The sequence below is a fragment of the Homalodisca vitripennis genome, chromosome 1 (assembly GCF_021130785.1).
Source record: "Homalodisca vitripennis isolate AUS2020 chromosome 1, UT_GWSS_2.1, whole genome shotgun sequence".
NCBI lineage: Eukaryota > Metazoa > Arthropoda > Insecta > Hemiptera > Cicadellidae > Homalodisca > Homalodisca vitripennis.
Genome location: NC_060207.1, coordinates 120579715 through 120602063, shown reverse-complemented (window position 1 = coordinate 120602063; position 22349 = coordinate 120579715). Strand labels below are relative to the sequence as shown.

Genomic DNA, 22349 nt, shown 5'->3' with positions numbered 1-22349 from the left:
GGCTAAGTGGAGAAGCAACGTCAATATTCTCGGGTGGCAGTTACAAGAGTGCAATAGTACCCTTACACCAGCGTGTATCACTTAGAATTGTAAACTCACTTCGTGGTTGCTACCAGTGGAACGCACACAAAAGAGTGATGAGTGGCTAAGTGGAGAAGCAACGTCAATATTCTCGGGTGGCAGTTACAAGAGTGCAATAGTACCCTTACACCAACGTGTGTCACTTAGAATTGTAAACTCACTTCGTGGTTGCTGCCAGTGGAATGCACACACAAGAGTGATGAGTGGCTAAGTGGAGAAGCAACGTCAATATTCTCGGGTGGCAGTTACAAGAGTGCAATAGTACCCTTACACCAACGTGTGTCACTTAGAATTGTAAACTCACTTCGTGGTTGCTGCCAGTGGAATGCACACACAAGAGTGATGAGTGGCTAAGTGGAGAAGCAACGTCAATATTCTCGGGTGGCAGTTACAAGAGTACAATATTAATGAGGGGGAGGTAATTACTCTTTCTTCTGCCATTTATTTTAGACTAAACTGCCTCGTCAGTGAATAAATGATACTCTTCAAGTTCTTCTGTTGTAAGTGAATATAAGTGAGGATTTTATGACATCTGGGTTCTTTTAACATAATGTAACTTTATATTAATTTTGTCTCAAAACCGCTTTTTTATGAAAATATAATGAAGGAAACTATTCTAATTTGGTGGAGCTTTAACGTAGCCTCTCACTCATGAAGTAAGAAAAAGTTAATTTATGTCTGCCTGTCTATCTGTCACTCCATGTGATTTGACTAAGCGTTAGCGAGTACTTTTACATTGGTTTCATAGGAAGGATGACGGCAACGAGGAAATAGCAGAATAAATAAATTTGTAGGCAAACTCAATACAACCATAAGAATAAAACATGCTACATATTGTCACATATAGCCTAAATATAACCACACATATAACATCATTTTATATAACATCACATTGACTTGGTGTGTAAACCTTTATTGTTTTTAAACACTGTTATGAAACCCAATTTAATGTATAAACAACTAAATACATCGTGTGGCAAGAAAGATTTCATATGTAGACTTTTAATTTTTTCACGGCACTTCATTTTTACCAGTGTGAGTTTTACGATGCGTAATTGTTGTGTCAACTTCTTTTGCGTGGTTTTTTTTCTGCCTGTCCGTCTGTCCGCAGGATATCGAGATAATGAAATAAGTTATAGATCTGAAATGTTGCATGCAACCTCAGCGAAGCCTGTTTCGACATTTTGTGTAACCTTGTTTTATTTATTACCTAAATAAAGGCAAAATAATGATAGGCCTAATGTTCTAAAAGCATTGCATAGGGAAATGATAGGGGAAGGTTGTGTCTGTGTTTTTTTTTTTTTACTAATATACTATAACATATTTAACATTCCTCAAAGTAACGTCGACTAACCTAAAATAATATCAAGGTATCAAATAGATAAGCAATTTTTTAATTATCAGAAACACTCAGCTATAAATAACAACAAGCCCACGCAAAAGGAGATCGAAGTACCCGATAGAAAAAAACGAAAGTCTTAAGAAAGACACACCGGGTTTTTAATAATATATACACAGGCCATCCTTCTATATCGGATGCCCATCACCACACTCCGATATCGTACTCGTTTCGTGCTTACCCTCAGAAATTAAAAGGCACAAAAACTATATATACAGATTGTTTCAGCCATATAATAGTCTGATGGTTAATGGTTAACTGCAATGGATTAGTTGAAATGGATTCACATTAGATTGACCCCAAAGAATTTTTTTATTATTTAAAATCTCTGAAACAAATGGTGCATATAAACCAGAGAGCCCCATTTTCGAATATCAAAAATTTCAAACGCAAAACACGTCATGAGCCTACATGATTTTAAAGATGTTTGCAATTTAAATATTTTGTAACACTGCCAAATGTACACCTCATTTATGAGGCAGCACATGTATCGATTCTGGACCCTTGCCTCTTAAATGTCTCTGTGTGTTCCGGGAGATTCTGGATGACATATTTCTTGTAGGTTATGTCAACAATGCTGCCACGGTAATCAGGTCGGGCTGCTATAATATTGCTCAAATTTGACTGACCGAATCAATAGATGAATGCACGATAATAGTCATGGCCTCCAACTGCTGATCGCTAAATAGATATCGTTATGTTATTCTGGAGGAGGATTCTGACTGTGATTCTTATGACGCATTGAAACTCAGACAGCGCTTCACTGACGTAATGTGGTCGGATAGAGGATTTTTACACTGTTGGTATAAGACAAACAAACACGAAACGCCAACCAATGTGGTATCGGTACCACTTGTAGGAGAAGGCGATACCTTTTAAAATACAAATAGTAGACGGTATGTACATAACCAACGTACCAATTGTACCTCAAATGCCCAGAATGCCAGAATTGCATCGAATCGGAAACTGCTGCACATTCAACTAAAAAGACATTACCACAGAACGCATTATGTGCCATGGTCCTATTGTAACAGCTCGTGGCGGCGCTTCATCTGATGGTAGTTGAACCGTGGCTCAAGAGTAATTTGGGAGAAACTTTGTACTACTGTCGTATAATCCGTGAAAAAGGAAACACCTTAAGTGATTTTATTGATTAGTGTATGCTCGAATATTGAGCGGTTTTCCATGTATACTAGTAATCACTACTCCCAAAGTTCACGAGAGAGGACAAGATTAAGAAATCGAATTGTTTCCACATTATAATGCATTTCTGTGGCTGAAATGTAAAGCTGCTGCGGCCAGGCAATCTTTGTCACTACTCACATGCAGAGGTTGGTGAATTAAAGTGATTTTTGCGGGTACCAGTGCATTTTCTAGCAGTAGGAATGACTGTTTAATCTCTTATTTTTTCTTTTTCTCCGTTCATTTCTGATTATGTTGGTTGCAGATGTCAGAAATATATTAAAAAATACTCTGTGTAAATATTCAGCAATGGTAACTAGGTAAATTGAATACTGTTCAACAGATAGCTGAGAATATTTGGAATTATAAGTACATAAAACAGAGTGATATCGTAACAGTCTTAAACATCTTACAATTTTACGATAGTTGATTGTTTAATGAATTTTTACATAATCATCATATATGAGATTTAAAATTAAATTAATGCATAACTAAAAAAGATTCTAGAGTTATAAAAGGGATCCACAACCTTTTAAACGCTAATGTTGCATTAATTGGCAAGTAGTACAAGTCTTTACAGTATTGCCTCTTGAGGCTATAATCATCTGAAAAGATGCTGTTACAAATTTAAGGAGGTTTTCCTTGTGTTTGTTTACAAAAATAAAAAGATTTTTAAATTTTTTATATATTATATTTACAAGCACATTCACGATCAAAACAAAATGTCACGTAAACTAAAGATGTCTTATTTTACCACGCGAAGTTAGGGCTAAGAAGCCCTCTCTAACGCTTAACCTGGGGACCAACGGCGTAAAGGTGATTTCCGAACCACCATCAACGGCCGGGCAGGCGGTCACCCATCCAAGCAGCAGCCAAGCCACTATATATTATATGCATATAATATATAGTGCATATACTATATATTATATGCATATAATATATATATATATATCTTGTGTTTGTGTGTATGTGACTGAACTCCTAAACGTCGATTTTTATGAATGTTTTTGTGTGTGTTGAAGAGGATTCGAGAATGGCTTAGATTCACAATTTGGTCCTATTTAAATAGTCTTATTAATTAACGTTTTATTTTTAAATTGTTGTTAATTTTGAAATGTTTTACCTTCGATCCGGCAGACTGCGCTATGACACGTAATACCAAGTGAACTGATACTTAAAAGCTGTTTATACTTTCTGTTTAAGTCTATCAAAGAGGCGGAAACATTTGTTTACATTTAACATTTATAAAACTATTATTGTAAGAGCTTGATCAGTAGTGTAATGCAGATTGCGTAGAAGAAGTTATTACCTAATTTTAAATTTAGATTGCACCAAATGATCAATAAACTATCTAATGCAATGAAAATACTATTAAACACTGTTATAAAAACCACCTAATTGTACAAAGTCGTGAATGTTTGTACATAAGGTAATCGAATTTGGTTAGATCGAAGGTAAATTAAAAGAGCCGAAAGAAGACGCTTTATGGTCGAAATTGGTTTTTGTTGATACATTTTCTTGATCGGAGCACAAGACAAACTCCACAACAATACTGAAAATATCTTAGAAGATTAATTTTAACAGGCCGAATTTTATTCTTTATAACCTAATTAGTTTATTGAGATTCATCCATATACATTAATCGTACTGAATAACATCAACACCTCGCAAAAACTACGAAAGGTAGATGCAGGAATATGGTACATACCTTCATAATACACCCAAGAGGCTCACGAACGAACGACTGTAAATTATCTCAGGAATGTTTAGAATGTGATAGAAAAAGAATACGTGAATATAGTGTACTATTTTCAACAGGAAATTGCGTGCGATGCCGCGGGAAACTGCTGGTATGTATATACATATTTGTATATATATATATATATATATATATATATATAATATAATATATAATATATATATATATATATATATAAGATAATCGTAAGATAACCGGATTGGAATGAAAGATCGGTAATACGAGTGGGAGTATGTGTATTTAAATTTGTTGATAATTTGGGTAAATTTAAACATATCCAATTCAGCCGTCTAAACAAGTCAAAATGTATTTATTATTTATATATGTACGTTTTTAACATAAGGTGAAAGCATAAATTAAGATTGGTTCATCAAGAAATAAAAGTTTACTGCCACTAAACCAACTTTAAATAATCTATAATGCCATCGAGTATGAATCCCGCACAATGAGTGCGACTACAGTAATCTTGGTGGCAGCAACATTGATTGCAGTCTCGTTGTAATCGGATTTCACCGGGACAGATCATGATGACATTACAACTGATCATGAAACCCGCTTATTTCGTTTGACCTGCTCCATTTCCCATCACATGCAATGAAATGAGCACTTAAACCTGCTATGTTATATAAAGGGTTTAAAATATTTTACAACTTTCAACAAGTAAAATGTAAATCAATAAATTTGTAGCACTTATTTATCATATATATATATATATATATATATATATATTTATACATCAAATTGTATAAATGGCAATTGCCTTATTTAATTTCAATAAACATTGAATCGCAAAAAGTACTTGCTCCGCCGGGAGTCGAACCCGGATCTCTCACTTGCCGGGTGAATGTGCTACCATTACACCACAGAGCGCTTACTTTTGCCAATCCAATTATTTTGTATTTGGCCGTATCTGTCACATAGGCTATGCGTTTAAATAAGAAAACTAACACTATTTTAAATAAATAAGGCAATTGCCATTTATACAATTTAATGTAAATAAAAGTCGTTTGACAAATATTTGGTCTTCCGATCATATGTTAGTTTCCTTATTTAAACGCATATGTGACAGATACGGCCAAATACAAAATAATTGAATCGGAAAAAGTAAGCGCCCTGTGGTGTAATGGCAATGGCAGCACATTCACCCGGCAAGTGAGAGATCCGGGTTCGACTCCCGGCGGAGCAAGTACTTTTTGCGATTCAGTGTTTATTGAAATTATATATATATATATATATACATAACTATATATATATATACATAACTATATATATATATATATATATATAATATATATATATATATATATATATATATATATATATATATATATATATATATATATATATATATAGAGAGAGAGAGAGAGAGAGAGAGAGTTTACACTGATATTAAAAACCAACAATGCATGTGTTGAGGAGGAAGGAAGTTACTACAGCGGTTTAAAATTGTATCCAACACAAAGATTGACCTGTTTTAAGTTGAGTTCAATATTTCTTTCGAGATACTGCCATTTTGTGTGTAGTGGTAAACATACAAAAATATGAAAATCCTTTTGCAAAGTTTTACTTTTCTTATTTATACTTATTTAACAATGTATTAAAAAAGCAATATTGTCCATCTCGTGACTGTGTATATATCTTTGCATGAATATACAAATTTGTTACATGATTCTAGTGGATCGATATATTTATATATTTAAAAATTCAACACACAAGGAGAACCACTATAGTTTTATTACCAACACATTCATTTTTAAATCGTAACAAAATTATATAATTTATTCAAATTTGTCTTCACAATAAATTCATTACCTTGTAAATAAGTTACCATACAATAGTTGTTCCATATTAAATTATAGTCAGATATCAGATACATATTTCAAATTCCATACAATCAAAATGAATCAATTGTTTGTGGTCTAAAAAGTATGATCAAGAACATATGATACATAATTTTATGATATCCATTTTAATTTCACACTACTCGTGGAAGGTGGAACATTTATCTCATAGAGAGATGTTATTTTATATATCATATAATTTCCGATATTCATTGCATATCCGGCGTTTAACCATCAAAATCATCGATCTGATAGAAGCAGGCGAAAGCGGAAATTGTTTGTCAAACTTGATGTCTGAGGTCGACGGAAGCTTTTGACTATGGATTTACAAAAGATTATATGACAAGACGGTATAATGTATGACAGCACAGTCCTGTAGATGACAAGCATCACATTCAAAGAATATAAATTCACATAATCTTACAAAACACGTTTAGTACAAGACTATGGACCTACTCTTGTTCTTCTCTAGAATATATGAGTAGAACATATTTTCTTTGTTGTCCAAATATGTTACGCTAAAAAAATTAAATAATGTATAGTTTAAGACATGACGCAAGGTTAGTGGGAAATGTTAACATATTTGCATTTAATAAGTATTGGTAAAATTGTAGAAAGAAACAATAATTGATAACATCAGAGATAGAAATGCTGATTGGGCTCTGTTGGTCTCACTCGGCAAGTGAGAGATCTGCGTTTAAGTTCCGGCGGAGCAAATTCTTTTTGTAACTCAATGCTTATTGAAATTACACACACACACACACACACACACACACACACACACACACACACACACACACACACACACACACACACACACACACACACACACACACACACACACACACACACACACACACACACACACACACACACACATTCAGTATATTCAGTTACATTATTGTTTTGTTGACGGATTCTGTGGTTGTTAATACAAAAAGTTGAGCCATAATTTTAAAAGATTGTCTTTTTTTTAACCCTATACGTTTATACTTGAAGACTGTTTGATCAGGTAAACTGTAAATCTAAAAACACTTTCTTTAAATTTTGAGACTTTTCAACAAACACTATCGTTTAAACACTTATGACTGGATGAACTTGAAATATGACAATATGACAGAGTAATCCTAATATCAGTAATGGGCTAGCTAATTTTATTTTCATTTTAACAACTTTAATGGGTTACTTTCCCTTCAGTTTTGAAATAAATCTCTAAACTCGCAAGTTTTGTTTTATTATTACATTTTAAGTAATACGAACTCTAAAATAATACATACTTTGAATGTCCGTTAGTTTTCTTCCAAGTTTAATAGTATTAATGAAAACTGAATTAGTTTAGTACTATATAGACATTATTACAAGGGCTAATTGTAATACTGGGATAATCGATTTATCTTGAACTTAGGGATGGTTTGCATACCAAAGGAAATCTAGTTGAGGCACTTTAAATATTACCGGAAATTTGTGTATATTAATTTATCTATTGATACAATTCGTATAGATTGCACCAGCCTATCGTAATTTTAATGAAAGTAGATTCACATAAACTATGTTTAGTGTATACTATTAGACAGTTATACAAATTTCGTGAATACTAGAAGTTATTTAGCAGGTATTTGGTTTTCCTATCATGTGTTAGTTTATTTATATAAATTACGACAAATTTAAACCCTGTTTTCAGTAAAAATCATTAAGCTATAAATAAAATCCAAACGATAGTATTTTAAAATTATCCAAGTACTTGGTTTCTTTCATTCTATTTTAATTAAACATAAGCAAGGTTTCTAATGGATATCTAGGTTGTAAATATACCTATGACCTTTATAATGCAACGTTAATAATAGCTATTTGGTAGCTTTGAATCTTAACGTCAAGATCGAAGTTAAGATAAATTTTACTCAAAGGCTAAAATTCGCTGTTATGAAACAAAATGCCAGTCTAGATGCCTTTAACTATATATAACTAATAATTGAAAAATATATAATAATATGTGGCTTTACAACAATTAATAAATGCAAGTAGCATTTAGATAATTCCCTCGTACATAAAGTAATATAAACAACTATCACAGTATCAAAATAATGATGCTTGAAGGAGTATACAACACTTGTCAAGGTTTTGTTTGAATCTCAGCCATACATATTACGCGTATCGTATTGAAAGAGTAAACCTTCAACCGTAACACGTACTCACGCACGCACGTACACACACACACACACACACACACACACACACACACACACACACGCACACACACACTACCAATTTTACTGATATTACAACATTGAGATGTGTAATCAATGTCAATATTCTAACAAAGAAAGTTTTAAACTTACAAGATTTATCTACTGACATCTTAATATTTCAAAAATAAATAAAATTCACGTCAATCTTGAATATATCCAAATAATCTTCAAATTTATAAAATGTTGTCTTAAATTTTTAATTAGTTTTTCATGCACTGTTATGTTAAATAAAGCCGTCCACTATGTAGAATGCTCTACCAACAAAAATGTTTTCTTATGAATTATTGGTCATTGGTTTATAGTTCAATACATGCTGGGATCAGGTTGTATAATCTAAATTTTGCTTGTGACAGAAGATATAATAAATATAATATGTGTTGCTGAGATTAAGATTTCATTATATTGTGTGTTATGATAGTGTTAATCCTTCCTTCCCTTTAGATGGTTGAAATTTAAATTATACAGATACGGAGCTATAACTCTTTTAAAGCAATTTCTCCAAATATGGAACTCTTATTACACAGTATAAAACAAATAATGTATCATTATACATACACTAATTCAAATCTCAACGTTGTAATAACTCTTATGGACATAAAGTCTGATGGGACAACAACTATAATTGATGATTCCCATTTATTCGGTGATATAAGAAGAAAACTAGTTGCCTGAGCTATAATATATTTGGCTTATACGTTTACAATATTAAACAATTCAAAATAAATCGGCCTAATGTAACTAAGAAGCTTTGTAAAGCTGAACGTGGGTAATAAGCAAGTATATAGAGCGATATCGGGTTGGCTTGTAAATAGGGTAGGAATGTTCCTTAGAGCAATGAAAACTAATATACTATTCAAAGTAAAAACTTTGTCTTTAATATTAAATTTGTCAATCTGAATTTGCTATAGGGAAGAAGTGATCTAAGAAGGCAAGTTCTCGTCGTTCATCACGTAGCGTGGCCATACAGCTCCAAGAGTCTTCAAACATTTATGTTGATGACTCCACACTCACCTGATCTATGTGAGTACAAGGCGTATGTTATCGGGAATTTTACCTTAGGGCTTAGAATATTTCATCAGTAATGGACTTCTTACTTTATTTTGTGGAAGAACTTTTGTGCACTTATCTTAGATATTCTGTTTTAAGTTCAGTTAGCTGTTAACCAATAAATCACGATCGTTTCAACAGAAACAACAGGCAACACCAAATCAAAGGAACGGGATGGCCCTTTTTAATACTGTTTTATTCTATATGAAATTTTTAAATCCATAATGTAATTGACTACACATTGATTTATTTGAACCCACTATCATCTCATTTAGTTTTTGATAGATAGTGTGGAACTGTCACATTTTTGTTATAAATCCTGGTTTGTAAATTTATGTTACAACAGTATGATATGTTTACTTTAACTTAAATATATATATATATATATATATATATATATATATATACACACACACACACACACACACACACACACACACACACACACACACTTTAGTTATGTGTTAAGTTGGTTTGGTTATTTACATGAAGATGAGATTACATTGCAGATACTGAAAAGTAGAATTACTTATGTTTTGTATCATTGAACAATGCCAAATGTCCGGAAAAATAAATCTCCTTCGCAAACCCTCTATCATCAATGAACTGTTTGGAACAAATTATTGTGATTGAATGCACATTGTTTTATTTTATTTCAGAAAAATCTCAAGTAATTATTTTATTAACATGGCCCAGTATGTTGTAGATGGAGCTTATATTGGTACTGATAACTTACTTACATTCAAAAAGTAAACACAAAAAGTAAATTTTATTTTAATAATCATAAAATTTATTTTTTGTATTTACTTTTGTGATGTGTCTGAAGAAGATTTCTTTGATATCGAAAGGCCTCACAAAATAATAAAAGTGTTAAATATTGGTTTAATGTTTAATGTAAGTAAGTTATGGCCCAGTATACGTACCATGCCAACGACTCAATATACCTTACAATTTATTTTAAATAATTTATTCAATTATGTTACTACTTACCTAATACAAATTACTTAAATAATAATAACATGTTATTCCTCTAAATAAAAAATAAATATTGGTCTCTAAATGTACCCTCTGGTTCAGGATCTATACATAACACATGTCCCATGTGGTTCATATTATTGCCTAACATGTTTCTTAACAAGTTTTTTTGTTTAATTAAATATTAAAATTCCTCACAATAAGTTGTTTCTTACTAGCAAGGCAATGGTAAGCGGTATCACATTAAGAAATGTTTTCTCACCGAGTCATCAATCTAGTAATTTTATATCATTTATTGTTTATTGCTACAAATATTTATTCAAATCTATAGACAAAACATATGTCGATATGTGATATTTGGTTCAAATTTTTTAATAATAATAATAATATATATGCCAATTTTTCTTCCAAACGAATCCTACGCATTCCGTTATTATTGTAGAGTACCTTATACCACTATTTCAACAAATTTCCCTTGGAAGATGACTAATCTTAAAGGGCTTATTTTAAACCCTTGTGGAATGTGGAAGTTATTTTAAAACTAGTTCGTTTGATGATCATGCAGTTTTCTTCCTTGTAACTAAATTATTGGTTTAGTTTTTACGATGATACACAAGTGTAATATCACATAAATAGACAATCCAAACGTATGATATAAATGATTATCAGCATTTTATCTAAATAATGATTTATAGTTTATATATGTTCAATTTATTATTTGTTCAAATACAAATCAGATTAATGGGACAATACATACTTATTATTCAATGTTGAAAGAGGCCGTATTGTCTTCATTGTATTCTGATAATGTAGAAGGGGGAGGCCCAGAAGGTGGTGGACCAGATGGTGGAGGTCCACTAGGGGGTGGTCCAGGGGGATGGTGATGGTGATGCCCATGAGGACCTGGAGGGCCCGGTGGGGGTGCGCCAGAAGGTGGTGGACCAGATGGTGGAGGTCCACTAGGGGGTGGTCCAGGTGGATGATGATGATGATGCCCATGAGGGCCTGGAGGGCCGGGTGGAGGTGGACCAGAAGGTGGTGGACCAGAAGGAGGTGGACCAGAAGGTGGAGGACCACTAGGTGGTGGACCAGGAGGACCGGGTGGGCCAGGAGGGCCAGGTGGGCCAGGAGGACCGGGTGGACCAGGAGGTCTACCATGATGACCCCCACGTCCACCTCGACCTCTTTGATGATCACCTGGTCGGCCACCTTGCTGCCGTTCTCCCTGAGACTGTTTCCGCTGCCCCTGGGAGAGGGTCACGGCGAGCGCCAAAAAAAGGCAGACCTATGGAATAAATGTTGTGAAATTACATTTTAAACCACAAGTCTAACCAATGGCTTATAGGCAAAGTATAAAATGAAAGAAACAATAATATATTAATTTTAGTCATAATATAAAAAGTATTATAAAAAAACTTTCCACGGATTGAAAGTATTTTTCTTATGCAATTAAGGAGAATCAAATCTAAAGTAATACACTTTTTAACCTATTTATATGCTACTAAAACTTATACAAAACTATGATTTTTAGATAGTGTAAATGATTATTCTGATATAACCATACAAAATTATATTTGATTTTTACAATACCTTTGTCATACTTCCCTTTTCTTTAAATTTTGGTATGGAATACAATACGTATTGTGGTTTACAAGTCTAAACATTTAAGAATTAATATAAATAGTTTTTTGTATAATTTTTAGTTCAATAGAAACACAAATTGAAGCTATTAAATATAAAACATGAAAATTCTACCTCAAATAATAATATGGACCTATGTCAATCCAGAAATCGCAAAGACAAGTTCCAAAAATATTTATACGGATACCAATTTACAAAAAAAAAAATCCTTTATACAATATAGTCCTTTCGTTTTTAAATATATCATATAGGTTTTGCTGTCTATTATATAGTCTTTTCAAAAAACATGTTTATTAAGAAAGAACACATCTTTACATAACTGCTTACCCAGATAAGACTCTTCATTGTTGTAGAAGGTGGGTGTTGCGCTTCCCTGGATACTTATATACCTACTCTGATAGTCAATATACACAGCTGCTCGTCATGTCGTCCTATAAAGTTGATAGCAAAGACAGCTCGACTTGTGTACGCCTATCAAACCCATCTTCTTTGATAAAATATGTGAACTGTGAAGCGTGCCAGATATCGAGAACCTCTCCACAAACGTGTGGATTGATGGTTCTTTTTATGAACATTGCATATAAATTTATATCTTTACAAAACACGTTTAAACCAAATAAATGGTAAAGTATCACCAAAAGCAAAATATTTACAATATAGTGAATGAATATAAGGCTATCTACAGAGTTCATAAAAGGGTTGTAGTACGAACTTCTAAGTTCATACGGACAGTAATTTAATGATTATTTTACACCATAAATTTTAAGATTCATTTAGAACAAAACTTTTTCCATGAAGGTTCATTTTCATAAAGGCATCAACGAATTCGATGATGAAACATGTCATGGAATTTACCAGTGATAGAAAAACCTAAATTTTCACTAGGAATGAACTGACCTGGAAAATTAAGTGGGCTTGGCAAAAAAAAATATATCCTGCATATATGTATATAAAAGACATAAACTGCAAGATATTTCATGAATTAAATATACTATAGACATAAAAATTTGAATACAGTATCATTTGTACCTACCCAAGATCGGGTTCAATGATAAAGGTGAACGACCTGGTCAAACGAAGCCTGAAGACCTGGTTGCTGAGAGAATCAATCTACAGCCTGGAAGAATTTGTGACATGCTGTAGAACATCCCAAGGAGAGACATAACCTTATGTATTATTTAGATTTAATTTTTTTATTTGTTTTATCGATTGTTGACCCTTATTCTGTACTTGATGTTCACGAATAAAGCCTACTGAAAAAAAAATTATGAGTGACACTCCATGGACTAAGAGTTAGGAAAACTCAATCCTCCACAAGATAACTCGAGGACGGATTGACATAAGTGAAGACTATTATTCAGAGAAGTACTTCAATGTCAAAGTGAATATTGGCGATCACATTCTTATAATTACTCAAAATCGATCCGATAATGATGTTTGTATCTCCAAGGGATTCTGTTAGCATATGCAAAGCATGTGTAACTCGCGGGGATATCTCTAAATCAAAATAAGCTATAGCTTCAAATTTAGAGAAAACTTAATTTTTACATAGGCAAAACTTAGTTCGGTGACGGTGCATTCTTTTCAAAGAATTTGGCAGATTGTTACGACGACTATCAATAGGGTATATGTAAAAATCAAATCATGGTATGGGCTTTAAAAGTGAATGAAACTTCAGTTCTTCATAGCCAAGATCGAGTATTATATTTTCCTTCACAGGATGTACAGCCAGGATGCCGTACGCCTTCTGTCTTCCAACAGTTAGTTGAGGATAGGAGGAGTATGGTGGACGGCAGCCGGTGGGGGGGGAGGTTGCTGCTAGCAGCTTAAAACTTAAAAAAGTAAAACAGGCAACTTCAATTCTAATGGTTGTAGTTAGGTCTAGACAAATTTTCGAACAGTTGGAAGTTATAACACTCATAGGCTTGAAATTTAACAAAGCATATTACGCTACACAAATAATTGTTATAACTGGTTTCCGGTAAAAAAAGTTCATTCTTTATCATAACATTATCTTAAGCAATATATTAACCAAATATACCTACGTGCCAAATTGTCAGTTTTGCAATATCTAGGACTCTTTTAATATAAATACAAAAAAGTAAAGGATTTATCAATGTGTTTTTATTTTATTTCTTCAAATAACGGATGTTTCCAATATAAACCATAATTAGAAGTTGTAACACTACTGTATTGTTTTCCATACAACGCATGACAAAACAATATAAATAGATACAACCAATGAATACATTGATACAAGGCAGTTGAGGATGGTTTGTAATTGTGATGAATGTATATCTGATATATTCATGTTACAAATAAAACAAAATGAGGATACGCGAGTTGGTGGGAAGAAACTAAACTGGAGGCCTCATATTTCTAGGTGTTATTGTTGTGGTTTATAGAGTACAAACATTTAAGATTCCAACCACTCTGAATAATTAAAGTGTAAATTCAGCCACCATACTAACAATATGCATTATGAAATCATTTTAACGAAATTTAATACAAACACGAATATTTATGCAATGTGGATTAAATAGGATTTTCTCTATAAAGTGAGTTAAAACATTCATGTCAGTTTTAGAATCTACTTGTCACTGATTTAGACTAATTATGAATTCATGAAGAGAACGTAAATAACTTGAACGTGGGGGAGAGATAAATATTCCTGTGAGTGAATTGGACTCGATTGAATTAAATAACCTGATAATTAAATGATTTAAATAAACTGAAGACAGATTCAAAAGTGATAATGAAAATTTAAAAAATCCAGATGCTAATTTAATATATTTCTTGTAAATAAAATATGTTTATACAAAAATATATATGTTAGTGTACGTGTTGTTGTATACTAAAAGTAAGAGACTAATTTCTAATCAGCATTAGGCTACTAACAGGAAAACAAATATTATACAATTAATTTATGCATAATAAAGTATTAGTAATGAACCAATATTATAACCACACACTGTATACAAAATGTATAGCGCTATAATCTGTATTACTAAGCATATCAAGAAATAGAGTTAGTAAGTTAATTAATTGCACCTAGCAGTCATGCCCTCTACGGAGTATAGTTGTTCTGTGTTAGTCATTCTGAAGTTGTCATTGCCAGAATCTGCAGTGACTGGAGATTTTGGGAATGCAGAGGCAGAGTTGTCAGATAACCCAAAGTTCTAAATATAACTTTAAAATTAACATTTGGAATTAATAACAAAAAATATAATACTCTTTGATGTTTACCGAGAAGAAAATACAAATGTGTGTGTTGTTAATCTGGGCTGCACTTTGATTCAATGAAAATGAGAATGGATCATTCCAAATACAACATATATATATATAATTTTTAATTCAAAATTGTATAAATCACTTACATTTTTTCTAAGTTCCTTCCTTTAATGAACTAAGTTGCTAGGAAATGTATAGATTCAAGGTCTTCAATAAGAACATATTCCATTATACAGACTAAATTGTAATCGATTGATTTTCAAGCTGAAGTCAATAAATTTCTATTTTAGTTTTTTTTATAGAATGTTTTAATTCAGGAAGGCTTTGATTATTTATTCACTGTTTTTTATATTTTTGAATGGAATGATTTCATTAACGTAACAATTAAAGGCAGTTCTAACAGTATTTCTTGTAAGCCAACATGATGACAGTAGCAGCTGTGTGTGCTAACTGTCACATCAGGTATATAAGTATTCTGGGAGGCAGGGCATCCAGCAACCACAGCCATGAGGAGCCTCATCTGGGTGGGTACTGTACTATTAGCTAGTAACAGAAGTTTTTCTCACACTCTATACTCATTACTATTCACTGAATACTTTATCGTATATTGAGAATAAATCTATAGAATATATTTATAATATAATCCATAATATTACTATTTCTTATATAAAAACAATCGTTAATCACTATGTATTATGAACTTATTTTGGGTATTTCCAAATGTACTGTTTCACCTTATATCCATACTCGTATTTAAAGTAAACTGGCTTCTCTTATCAACCTAAATATTTTGTGATTCTCTCGGAATTGAACTTGTGGCTTTTCCGTTATAGAGCTGCAAGCTTAGAGCGTAATAGGCATTTCATTTTGTATGTAGTTGATGCTCCTGGCCTCTAATAAGCCTAGGCCAACTTTGAACCAGTTAGCTATCTCTATAACATTTTGACCACGAATTGAGCTCTGGTGTGAATTGAGCTCTGGTGGCTACTAAACCTCCCAATCTCCCAAAGTTTTTTTTTGTCAGGACAGTTGTTTTAACATACTTTTATCCCTAAAGCACACTCTGTACTCTAAATAGTCAAATTGTGTTTTGAAACGCGTTTGTTTCATACAATGTTTGTGCTAATTGTATAACTACTCATGAATTTAAATGACAGAAAAACACTCATATATTGATGTTAAATCATTTTGTTTAACAATCTAGTCCCTTTCGTGTAAAACATACAATACGCCTGAGCCTAATAGCTATTTTTAGTTAAAATTTGTTACATAAAATACTTTTACCAATTTATCAATAAGTTTAGTTATTAATGAGAAATACAGGTATTAATAGAAAATAGTTCTGTCTAGGAACTATAGCCACATGGTTCCAAAACACAAGTTCTTGGTTAAGTTCTTTTCTATGAAAATCAAATGTCAATTTTGATTAAAATAGTGAGTTTTAAATCGTATAAGTTTGTTAATGTCAAAATGTTTTTGTCGAAAGTTTTCTTGAGGTCAGAAGTCTGTCAAATGAGGTCACTTGGCTCAAAATGAATTTATTGTATAATCTTAGATTACTACATATTGTAGACAAGATCACATCAATGTTTCTTAAATTCAGTGGATTTCATTAAAATTGTGGGGCTTTGTTTACTTGGATGCAAAGTGTTTCTTAAACATTTCACATCAATGCACTCATAAGTTGTGCGTCTATTACATTTGGAAACTATTTTTGTCCTTGGAGCCCCGTCCTCATGATACAAAGGTCACAGAAACAATAGACTACTCTATAATATAAGTACTGTCATATATTAGCAGGATGATTAACAGGATTTATTGCATTAATTTATGTGTTTATAATTACGTGTGTCAGGTCAAATATTACCGTATATCTATCTGTCTTAAAAAATTAATTCAATTGTATCTTTAAACTGAATAAAGATTAAAGGTCAAGCAGTGCAAAATATTCTAGTAAAAACCTGTTTTGAAAAATAGTTTCAAAGATAGCATATGAAAATGGCGACCACAAAATAATTTAAATCTGTATTAATTATGTGTTTATAATTACGTGTGTCAGGTCAAATATTACCGTATATCTATCTGTCTTAAAAAATTAATTCAATTGTATCTTTAAACTGAATAAAGATTAAAGGTCAAGCAGTGCAAAATATTCTAGTAAAAACCTGTTTTGAAAAATAGTTTCAAAGATAGCATATGAAAATGGCGACCACAAAATAATTTAAATCTGTATTAACTGAAAATCAGGAGATTTTTTTTAACGTTTACACAAGTAGCAAAGTATTTGTTACTTTAATATGAAAATTTTGATACCAAATTTATTTAGTTAGGATACACAACAACGGAATAGTTAAGGTTTTACTGAGCGCCTTACCCCATTTATAATACACTAATCGGGTTAAATGTTGTTTAACTGCTACGTATTGGTCAGATGATGTGTCTAACAGCTGATATTCTTACCCATTGTTGAGATTTTACAAATTATTTTACATTGTAGTCATTAAATTTTATTGTATGCATTACTTGTTCTATTGCAGAATTTATCTTAAAGTTTGCTTTTATTTGTTTTTATATTATATCCAAATACCAATTATTAGGTACACAATAGTTAGTTTACACAGTTTTACAGTCATTATTTTTACTTTAATTGAGTTGGTGTACTAAAGAAAGTGAAATAACTTAACCGTTCATTATATACATTTTCAGTTGATTGTACACTTAATAGTTCAGATAACAGATGAATGTTCTGTATTTAATTCAGTAAATAATCTTAAAATTAAGAAATGTATACAATAATAAAATTATATAAATTAACTAATTATTTATCGTAACTATTATTTGACTAAAACACCAAACAAAGACAATATAATTTAAAGATTAATTTGGCAAAAAACTTCTACTGTATTGAAAAAACAGTTATATCCAGTTTTCAAATTGTAAGCAATGAGCATTTCAGCTGTTACTTACAACTGTCAACTGATCATTGATCACCAGTGAAACATCATTAATAACTCAATTAGTGTATTTTAAATAGGGGAGCAAACGAAACCTTTACTACTATATTGGGATAAACTTGGTATAACGTTTTCACATATCAATAAGTGGCATTTCACTATTCTTGAAAATGTTTCATGAAATCTCATTTTTTTATAATTACAGTTTTAAAAATGTGTAAGACCATCATTATGGATGTAAATGTTTGGTTGAAACTATGTTGAAAACATACCTCAATCAGACTAAACATATTTCAAAGTTAAAACTTTATACTTTCATTCGGCTTAAATATTTAGCTGTTTCTAGAAAACACCAATAGACAGACAGACAGACAGTAAATTAAGAAAGATAAGACTATACCATATATGATATTTCTTACTTGATTTGACCTGACAAATCAAATGGTGAAGTTTGATAGAATTAGTGAGTAATTTGTAGACACCTTGTAGAAGTCAACTAAATTTCATTTGAAAATAATTCAACAATTGGAGCTAAATAAGTGTAGACCCAAGTCGTGCTACATTATGAGTATTATAAATTATAATAGTTATAAATTTGTTTAAAATATAATTTTACACTTTTTGTGAACCCTTGAAGCTATCACTTATGTGCAGATTTGTGTACACTATAAAATTTTAATATTTAAATTTTTAGCAGTTTTTATTTTGCCCTGATTACAAAATAAATGGTTTAAAGTAGCTACTTGAAGGCCTGTACTATTAAAAGGTGTTATAAAACAGTTTATAACTATTTCAGTATTTTGAGAAAGTTATTAACTTGTAGAAGAGATATGAATTTAACAAAAAGATCAATTCAAAGTTAATATCACAAATTTAAGTGAAACATTTCTGGATTTAAACGGGTTTCTATATAAAGTTTAGAACTTTAGTTCCTGGCTCCACGAATACGTAAAGGCTCAGATTGAAATCTTTGTGTATCCGTCAGTTTGCTCGATGACTTTCGAAACAATAAATATTGAAGGATATATGTATATATATATAACATATACAATATAAACATATACAATATATAGTTATAAACTGTTTTATAACACCTTGTGAATTACAGGGTTTTCAAGTACCTAATTAAAACCATTTATTTTGTAATCAGGGCAAAATAAAACTGCTAAAAATTCAAAAATTATAGAAAATGGTAAAATTTGGTCCATTGAGAGTGTAACTCTCCGGAGCATGACGTTATTTCAACCTATAACTGCAGTGATCCATACTTTAATTACTCTCTTATTTGAGCCCTATTAACAGATACTCTATATACACTTTACTCTCACAGGTGTGTGTTTTCCTGGCACTCGCCGCTGTCGCTCTGACAGCTCCTCCGAAAGGAGAGAAAAGGCAATCTCATGGAGGCCAACAACAAGGTGGTAGACGAGGTGGTCACGGTGGTCATCATCCTCCCGGCCCGCCTGGCCCACCAGGCCCTCCAGGACCACCAGGCCCTCCAGGCCCACCAGGTCCACCACCTAGTGGACCTCCGCCATCTGGACCACCGCCATCTGGTCCACCTCCTTCTGGTCCACCTCCTTCTGGCTGCCCTCCACCTGGCCCGCCTGGCCCACCAGGACCACCAGGTCCTCCAGGACCACCAGGTCCACCACCTAGTGGACCTCCGCCATCTGGACCACCTCCCTCTGGAACACAACAAGAATCTGAAGATATTACGGTATCTGTCACTGACGATTAATTGCTTCTGTCTAAAACTTTATATGGCATCAGTTAGGTAAATAAACATAGAGGTTGTTCTAATGAAGTTTCTTTGTAATCATAGTTATAATGCCTAATACTTTATTTTAACTATACAAATTTAACTACTACAGTTATAATGGCTGATAGATGAAAGCAAACCACTTGGAAAATTGGGACACATTGTATTAATGACACATTTTATTTACAGATAATGGGTTTCAAAAATAAAATAATAATTTTAAACTACACGTGTCCCCAGTAACAAAACATAACCTAAATCGTTACACGATGTTCTTAAAAAAATAACATTATTATTTATAATATGTTTTTCGAAAGTGTAAAATTTTGCCTTATTATATACTTTTTCTTTGATGTAGCCGTCTATTGATGACTTTTAGTAGGTATACACTGACGTAAAGTGAGACACAAATAGATTTAAGGCAACAACAAATTCCAATCAAATCGAAAATGTGAAATTTCTACATGGTAGCATGAATACTGCAGAACAAAACCGTTTGTGGAGCTAAACTAAACATTCATGTAGATATAGAGAGATAGGATGAAACTCTACGTGATTTTTCTTCGTATCTAGTCAGATATTTCCTAATATTTCAGTATTAAGCTGCGATTAAGACTAATAGAGCTAAAGATGCGAAACACTGCCACTTATCAGTGAGGATGTCTAATATAGTAACAATGACTATGCCAAATATATTATTACAAAATATAAGTAGTTTATAGCTTTTGACTCCATTTACATTAACTTTTGACTCCATTTACATTAAACAAATTATACTTTTTAGTATGTTGCTATGAGAATCATGCAAAATGTTGTCATAATTTTATTGTAAATATTTTTAATACTACGAAGAAAGCTATGAAATCAAGGCTTGTTTTCCACGTAAGCAACATCTAATTAACTAGTTTCTTTAATAACCATATTCCACTATATTGAACTCTTACAATGAAACAAAGTAGAAGTATTTTAGTATAGTGTGGACAATTAATCGATGTGGTGGTCAGTTTGGGTGGCACTGAGCACATGTGAACAGCACCTATTGTTCAGTTTCCTTTGTGTGAGCTTCATTAACACGGAAATCCAATTTACCTGCACTTGACGCCAACTCAGTATATAAACAAAGCCTTCTGTAGAGTGGTGCACGTGGCCTGTTTATAGTTATTAGCACAAGTGGCAAGCGTACGCGAGTTCCTTATTGAGTATGTCCTACACAGCATTTGTGGACGAGCAACAACCACAAAGAAGCCTTTGTCCGCGTACAAAGTTACTGTCAGTGTGGGTAAATTGGATTCCAATTAATGTAGACCCCACACAGAGAACCTTTAAGAGTAGTGTGTCGTAAATGTGTGTGGTACAATCCAAAGTGTCCAATTGGCTGTATAATTTATCAACTTAAATGTAGAGGTTCTAAATGCTGGTTTCGTTTATTTCCATTGCACACTTCATTCCACTAAGGAATATAGTTAGGAAACCTATTCTATAACGAAATAAAGCTCGGAATTAAACCAAGTCACTTTATAAACTCAATAATTTGTTATGCTCTGTACATCAAGTTATATCTCCACTAGTAGATATATGATATTCTAATTAATGGCAAAAATTAACTGTTAGTACCGTTGTTTTATAAAATACAAAATCCTGCTTTAAAAGTAAATATTTTATAAATATTGCATTGTTTGTTGTTGACATTGTTTTGAGGTTAAGTAAATTTATTGACGGTCGTTATACATACTGTTGGCGAGAGTAAAGAAGAGACCTGGCCCGTACCGGCGCACAGCTGTGTACTAGTGTGTTGCCGCGCGGTAATTTCAGGCGCTTCGCCCCACAGCCAACCCTGCGAATTGTTTATCCTAGCAATGGAACAGTGAAACAATAATGGAATTACGAAACAAGGCGCGGCAACATACTAGTAGTAACGCCTGCAAATTTCAGATAGGCCAGAATCCAGGTCTCTTCTTTTCTCTCGCCATCAGTATTTGTGATTCCTCGCATGGAATGATTTATAAAATAAAATAAATAATGATCATAGTATAAGACTAGATCGCTTAAGAGAGGATTACAAATATGTAGTAATCAATATTACAACACCGAGGAAAAAGGATTTTGCGGAAGAAGGCTAAATGTAGTTGTGGCAGTTGCACAAATATAAATACATTTTGTACTTATTTAATACTTTCAGACACTCGTAAATGGCATTCAAAACGATCCTGTGATAGGTAATAGTCACTGAA

At 32.4% G+C, this 22349-nt stretch overlaps 2 protein-coding genes across 2 annotated transcripts; one reads left to right on the top strand and one right to left on the bottom strand.

The window, feature by feature from the left end:
• Window positions 1–11201: 11201 nt before the first annotated feature.
• Window positions 11202–12516, bottom strand: LOC124352880 (basic proline-rich protein-like). Its single transcript, XM_046802600.1, has 2 exons — window positions 12499–12516; window positions 11202–11815 (listed from the first exon to the last, which is right to left on the bottom strand). Exons 1-2 carry the CDS (start codon window positions 12514–12516, stop codon window positions 11291–11293), a joined length of 543 nt encoding a protein of 180 aa, XP_046658556.1. The 3' UTR covers window positions 11202–11290.
• A 3377-nt stretch (window positions 12517–15893) lies between these two features.
• Window positions 15894–20159, top strand: LOC124370600 (basic proline-rich protein-like). Its single transcript, XM_046828895.1, has 2 exons — window positions 15894–15926; window positions 19687–20159. Exons 1-2 carry the CDS (start codon window positions 15909–15911, stop codon window positions 20095–20097), a joined length of 429 nt encoding a protein of 142 aa, XP_046684851.1. The 5' UTR covers window positions 15894–15908; the 3' UTR covers window positions 20098–20159.
• The last annotated feature ends 2190 nt before the right edge of the window (window positions 20160–22349 follow it).